The sequence below is a fragment of the Aspergillus japonicus genome (genome assembly GCF_003184785.1).
Source record: "Aspergillus japonicus CBS 114.51 unplaced genomic scaffold BO86scaffold_1, whole genome shotgun sequence".
NCBI lineage: Eukaryota > Fungi > Ascomycota > Eurotiomycetes > Eurotiales > Aspergillaceae > Aspergillus > Aspergillus japonicus.
The window spans coordinates 1011818-1018835 of record NW_020291638.1 but is presented as its reverse complement, the minus strand read 5'-3'; the positions used below and the strand labels follow the sequence as shown (position 1 = coordinate 1018835).

The 7018-nt window shown below is 56.0% G+C and overlaps 1 protein-coding gene across 1 annotated transcript in view; it reads left to right on the top strand.

The window, feature by feature from the left end:
• Positions 1-3109: 3109 nt before the first annotated feature.
• BO86DRAFT_374604 (uncharacterized protein) overlaps positions 3110-7018 on the top strand; it is a gene marked incomplete at both ends in the record, with an annotated part of 4503 nt that continues 594 nt past the window's right edge. Inside the window, 2 exons of the mRNA XM_025670443.1 lie at positions 3110-3377; positions 3480-7015. Coding sequence (XP_025533501.1) covers positions 3110-3377; positions 3480-7015 — 3804 coding nt within the window. The remainder of the gene's footprint in view (positions 3378-3479; positions 7016-7018) is intronic.

The window sequence follows — 7018 nt, the reverse complement described above, 5'->3', positions numbered from 1 at the left end:
TTTTTTTTTTTTTTTTTTTTTTTTTTGGCTTTTTTGCTTCCTCTTCTGTTTCCTTGGTAATCTGGTCATGGCGAGAGCGGAACCGGCGTCCTTGACGGGGAGCTTTCAGGAGCTCCTTGGGTGTTTTGGATGCATTGAGGGTTCAAGTTGCTATATATGCTTTTAGGTACTGTCCAATTCCACCGACTGTTTTTTTTCGTCAGTATCAAATCGAGAGGAATGTCCAATTCTCCCCCAATAAGCTTTTTTGATTCTGTCATCACCCGGCAATATCGTCCTGCGCCATGCATCTCGTTCTCGAGTCTACAACGATGAACACATAGGGTCTGCAACCCGCCCACACCACACTCTCCGGGATGCATGCAAAACCGAAACAGTTAAAAGAGACCAGTCGGTCCCTGGCTAAAATTCGGATACTAGCATGCTCAACTGACTCTTAGCTGTAGTTCTGTTGCACCCTGCCTATCTACGTAGGCATAGCAAAATCCACAACAATCGTCATGCAACCGTTGCCCGGATGGAGCTGCTGCTGCCAGGTAGACAAGAAGGCGGAACCAGCTAGCTAGCCTTCGCCTTAGGCCAGCCCGCCCGGGGCCAGCGCCGGGGCAGGGCAGGGCAGGGCACAAAACCAAAAACCCTTTCCGTGGGTTCCGCTCCCTCCCTCCCTCTTCTCCACCCGCTGATTCTGGTCGGATGATTCGGGACTCGGGAGGATGGAGAACAGAGAAAGGGGAAGATATTTTGGTACGGTAGTGTACTGCATCGCCTCACAATAAGGGGAGGGAGAAGGGGAGACGAGAAGGGAAAGTGTGTGATGGTTGACGGTTATTGTTAGAACAGAGTCCCCAATATATCGGCAATAAGGGGGAGGGGGGCATGATGGATGGATACGGTACGGTAGATGGACTCCGCAGTGTGGGAAAGGGGAAGATGAAGATGAGAGGGATACGAGGAACGAGACTCGAGACTCCAGGCTCTGTGGCGAGTGAGGTCATTTCGGAGGGCACGAACAATGGAATTGATTTTTGGATGATCTAAGGTGGTAGCTGTAAGCTTTTCCCACTGGTTCATGTGCACTGGACTGGATGTACTGTATATAGTCTGTCTACTGTAGTGTGGTGTAGGTATGAGTAAGTTATAGATACAGGTGAAGTTAATTAGCTTGATCCCCAATGGTTAAGCAGACAGGCAGTGCCAGCACAGCAACTGTGGGACCCCCCCTCTCTCTCTGAGGCTGCAGCAGCGCAGCAGGCAGGCAGGCAGGTAGGGAGATCCTGCGGCGGAGATCTTGGTGTGCATATCATATCGACGAGATGTACAGTCCAGTGACCTGCACAGATGAGTGAATGCCCAGATTCCAATCTATTCAGTCACCCCGACCTATACAAATCCGAATTTCTGGTTCGATGGAACTGGTTGCATGATGTTTTTTTTGTTTGGGTTTGTTTTGTTTTGATTTTTCCTCTGTCTCTTGGGAGGGAGCGCCCGGTGGAGATCCCGACTCAATCACAGGAAGGGAAAATTATTGATGGCGCCACTATTGGGGGGGGCTGCCGACGCCACTAGTGGTTAGTAGTTAGCATGCTTTCTGCTTGAGATTCTGAAGTCGTCTTGTGGTCAGTTGCGACGGGTGGGATGTACTGTAGGGCAGCAATTGTCAGCTTGAGCGTGAGCGAGTAGTACAAATAATTGTACTGTACACAAGAGACGACCAACGCTTCGCTTCCAGCTCGTCCTGGGAAAATGACGACGAATATAGAATTTCTTATCTTCCCCCTCTGACCAGCTGCATGCTTACCTCAGCCGTGCAACGGTCCAGAAGTGGAGGCGCTCTGCTGGCGCTGATTGGCGGGGCGCGCTCACCGCATTTTTCTTTGGCTGCTTTTAGTTCCATTCGAGTTCCCGATCTGCATGCACCACCGCACTGCATCGCAGCATCGCAGCATCTCGTCTTCCACCTTGTTCTTCTTGCAGGCGTGCAGTGCCAGTGACTCTTGCCAATGGCCCGATTGGGGAATCCCAGGCATTACCGTGGACTGCGCGGGACATCCATCCGAGAAGACGCCTTTCGTCTGCCGCGGATTGGTTCGTGGGGGAGGGTTGATGTCGGATAAACTTGGCTGAGTGGGTGGTTTGCGTAGGATAGTTAAACTCTTGGGCCTCTCTCTTACTTATCCTCCTCCCCCCCCCTCCTTGTCTTCTTACGGTCAATTCTCCGGACGGTACGGAGACATCCAGGGTCCTCAATGTACTGTCCATCTTACAATCAAGTGTATTCGAGGAGAAAGACAAGATGGTTCAAAGCCAAATGCGAACTGGATTCAAAATGACATACAACCGAATCATTACTGTGCCAACTCCCACCAGCTGCCCCGCCAACTAACCAGTAAAGTGAACTAGGTAGTTCTCCATCGGTCTTCCGTGCGGACCCATTATTACTCTATCCATTTTTTTTTTTTTTCCGCTCTCACGCTCCCTCACGCTTGTTGCTCTCATTCGAGTCAAAAGAGTTCAACCACAACACCTGAACATACCTTCTGGGATTGAGACTGGCTGACTGTTTGAGTGACTGACAGACAGACAGACGGATTGAAGCTAGACTAGTCCCAAAGTCTGCCATTGATATTCCCGACTTCCCTTCCCCTCTTTCCTCTTTGTTTATTTTACTATCATCATCATCAATTATTCTATTATCTCCAATTCACTAACCACTACTTTCCCAATTGTACCATCTTCCTCTCCCCCCCCCTCCTCTCCCTAAACCACTCCTCCATCTTTCCCTCTTCCTCTTCCTCTTCCTCTTCCTCTTCCTTTTCCTCATATCCCTCCTAAGACACACATACACACACACGCACCCACCCACAATCCTCCCTTACCTTCTCCCCCCCTCCTCCCTCCTCGTTTACCTTCCGTGCGCGGGTGGCTATTTTTTTTTTTTTTTTCTTGATCCGGTCCGAAACTTCTCCGCATCCCGCCGGACGCTTCGCCTCTTGTACATTATCGCGGTTTTCGAGTCGAACTCCTTTCGCTTCCCCTTTTGCGCTGTTTGCGAATATCCGGCGTTCCTAACGACTGTAACGACATCCCCCACCCACGACGACGATTCACAATGGCTCCCCCCGCTGGTGAGACTGTGACGATCTCGATCCGACGTCCCATCGACGACCCCCTCTACCTGGCCGGCACCTTCTCCGACCCCCAATGGGAGCCCGTCGAGCTCAGCTCCAAGCCCGTCGACACCGAACCCGATGAGGACGGACTCATCTCCACCGAATATCTCTTCTGGCACGATCTGACCCTGCCTCCCGGCCAACATCAGTACAGATTCCGTGAGGGGAAAAAGGGCCCGTGGTTTCATGATGAGGCCGTAAAGCATGGTACGCACTTCCCTCCGACCTCGTTGTCTGGGCTTTGCGCTGTGGCGCAGGGTTTTGAGTTTGTGCTTTAGGAGAGAGAAACTAATTGACTATGCTATCTAGTACCCGGTGAGGGTGGCCTCGTCAACGTGCTTACTGTTGGGGAGAAGGAGTCCGCGGCCGATGCTGTCCAGCCCGTCGCGGAGAACGAGGTCAGCGAGAAGACGGAAGAGATTGTCTCGGAGGACGCTACGCCCAAGGAGAACGGGGTCAACGGAGTTGCCGAGCATGACACATCTGCGCAGGAGTCCACGCCCGAGGAGCACAAGCCTGAGCCCGTCGCCGCTCAAATAGAGACCGAGCTGGAGGAGCCTGTCACCAACGGCAGCACCGCAACCACTGAGGTCAATGGCACCGAGACTGTGGAGCAGCCCTCGGAAGAAAAGCCTACGGTCACCGCGAACGCCCCCGAAGCTGTGGAAGAGAAGTCTGCCGAAGCTGAGCCAACCACCGAGAAGGAAGAAGCCGCCGCCACTGAGACTCAAGAAGCTCCAGTCATCACTGAAGTTGCCGAAGCCGCCACAGAAGCCGACAAGGACCAAACCAAGGAAGAAGAGTCGGCCACTGCTGTTGAGAGCGCCCCCGAAACCGACAGCAAGGCAGCTGAAGAGCCTCAGACGGAGAAGGTCGCCGACGAGCCCGTGCCTAAGGTCGAAGAGTCTGCTATCGAGAGTGTGGCTGTAGAGACTGCCACGGAAGAAACTCCTGCAGTGGAAGCCGTCTCGGAGAAGCCTGCTGAGACCGACCCCGTTGCGACTGAGACTTCTGTTGAGGAATCGACCGCTCAAGAGCCCGTCGAGGAGCAGCCCGTCAAGGAGGTGGAGGCAACCGAGGCCGCGGTGGTCGAGTCTACGGAAGAGGCCGCTAAGGAGGAACCCGCGACACACGAGCCATCCGAGTCTGCTGCTCCTGTCGAGCCTACGACTGAACCCAGCGCTGAGACCAAGGGGCTGCCCGAGGATAGCAAGACTCAGCAACCTCTCGAAGTTGCTGCTCCTGTAGTTTCTGCTGAGGAGTCTGTCGCACACGAGGCTTCCGAGAAGTCCGAGGAGACTCCCGCTGTTGAGACTTCCGCTCAGGAGCCTGCCAAGGAGGAGCTTCTCAAGGAAGAGCCTGTGAAGGAGGAACCCATCAAGGAAGAGTCCGTCGCCGAGCCCAGCACCGAGAAGGTTACGGAAGAGCCTGTTGTCCCCGAGCCGTCATCCGAAACTGTTCCTACTCGAGAATCGACTGAGACTCCCGCCACCGAGGAAGTTGAAGCCGAGCAAGCCGCGGAGGAGCCTATTGAAGCCCAAGGCGCAGAGACTTCTGCCATCGAGCCTCTCCCTGAAGTGGCGTCTACCGAGGCGGGCGAGAAGGAAGAGCCTGTTGCGGAGCCAGTCACTGAGGATTCTGCTAAGGTTGCTGCTGAGGTTGCGCCAGTGGAAGCCGCCGCCGAAACCACGACCGTCGATGAGTCCAAGGCTGAAGAGTCCGTGTCTGAGGAGAAGCCTGTAGAGGAGGCTGCCACTGAAGCCCCGGTCGAGGTCGCCACTGAAGCTTCTGAGCCCGTCAAGGAGGTCGTCGCTGACGAGCCTACTCCCGAGGTCTCGCACGCTGAAACTGTGGAGGAGGCGAAGGAGACCACAGTCGTTGATGACAAGGAATTGGAGGTGAACGCCGTCGGGGAGCCGATGGAGTCACCTGTGAAAGCCGCCAACGAGTCAGCCCAGACCGAAGCCGCTGCCGAGGAACCTATTGTGGAAGGCGCAGCCGCCGAGACCACCACCGAGCCTGCTCACCAAGAGACCGTCGCGGAAGAGCCCGTTGTAGAGACTCCTGCTGAAGCCACTACCTCCGAAGCCGCTGCTCCTGAGATCGTCCAAGAGTCTACTGAGAAGGAAACCGTCACTGAAGAGCCAGCTGTGGAGAATTCTGAGAAGCCTGTTGTGGAAGAGCCGGTTGTTGAGACCACTGCCGAGAAGACGCCCGAGGAGCCTGTCGTTGAAGTTCCTGCTGAGGTGGAAAGCGAGAAGGAACCTGCTGTTGAGCCCACACAAGAGCAGACCGTGGACGAGCCTGTTGCTGAGCAGCCGGTCGCCGAAACTTTGGTGGAGGAGCCTGTGAAGGAAGAACCTGTTGTTGAAGCTCCTGCTACTGAAGCGCGCGCGGTTGAGGAGCCAGCTGCTGAGACTACTTCTGAAAAGGCGACAGAAGAGCCTGCTGTTGAGGAGGCAGTTGCTGACGCTGTTGTTGCTGAAGTTACTGAGGAGCCAGCTACCAAGGAGGAACCTGTTGTCGAGGAATCCGCCGTCGAGGAATCCGCCGCCGACCCGACTACCGAGAAGACCTCCGAAGAGCCTGCCATTGAGCAACCAGTCGTCGAAACCGCCCTTGAGAAGGAGCCCGAGCAGGAGCCCACAACGAAGGAAGAGTCAACGGTTGAAGAACCAGCTGTCGAGGCCACTCCTGAGGTCAGTCACGTAGAAGTATCGGAGGAACCCGTTGCCGAGACTCCTGCTATGGAAGAACCCATTGCTCAAGAACCTGTTGCTGAGCCCATCGTTGCTGAGGCTGCTGAGACCGTCAATGAGCCTTCGGCTGATGCCGTGACTGCGGAAGAGCCTGTAGCAGAGGCCATCGTTGCCGAGACTGCCAAGGCCGTTGAAGAGCCTGCTCAGGAGACCCCCGTTGCCGAGGAGCCAACTACCGAAGCTCCCGCCGTGGAGGAAGCCGCAGAGCAGGAGAAGACTGTCGGGGAGCCCGTTACTGAAGAATCTGCTTCTTCCACTGAGCAGCCAGCTCCCCAGACTTCTGCTCCCGAGGAGCCTACCGAGGAGGCGCCTGCTGTCGACACTATTGCCACCGAGATTGCCGAAGAGAAAGCTCAGGAGGAGCCTACCGTCGCTGTCGAAGAGCCCGTCGTGGAAGCCGCCGCTGCCGAGGAACCCGTTACCGAACAGCCTACCGTTGAAGAGCCCGCCCAAGTCGAATCCGCTGCCGCCGAGCCCGTCACTGAGAATGTTGTTGAAGCTGCAGAGACCGCTCAGGAGCCTGTTGCGGAAGAGCCCGTCACCGAAAAGGATGCCGAAGTCGCGGAGCCCATCAAGGAGGAGCCTGTCGCCGAGGAAACTGCCCAGCCCCAGCCAGCTGCTACCGAGAAGGTCACTGAGGAGGTTGCTGAAGTTGCGGAGCCCGCCAAGGAGGAACCAGCCGTGGAGGAGCAAGCGCCCGAGGTTCCTGTCGCCGACGAGCCCGCCGCATCCGAGCCAGTGACTGAGGAGGCTGTCGCTGCCGAAGAGATTGCTCCTGTTGCGAAGGCGCCTGCCGAAGAGACTCAAGAAGAGCCCAAGGAGGTCCCCGTTGTCGAGGAGACTCCCGCCGTGGAGGAGAGCGTTGTTCCAGAGGTCACCATCGAGAAGTCTCAGGAGGAGCCTAAGGAGGCACCTGTTGTTGAGGAGGTTCCTGCTGTTGAGGAGACCCCCACCGTCGAGGAGGCCCCCGCCGTCGAAGCTGCTGTCGAAGAGACCCCCGCCGTCGAAGCTGCTGTCGAGGAGACTCCTGCTGTCGAGGAGACTCCTGCTGTCGAGGAGACTCCTGCTGTCGAGGAGACTCCTGCTGTC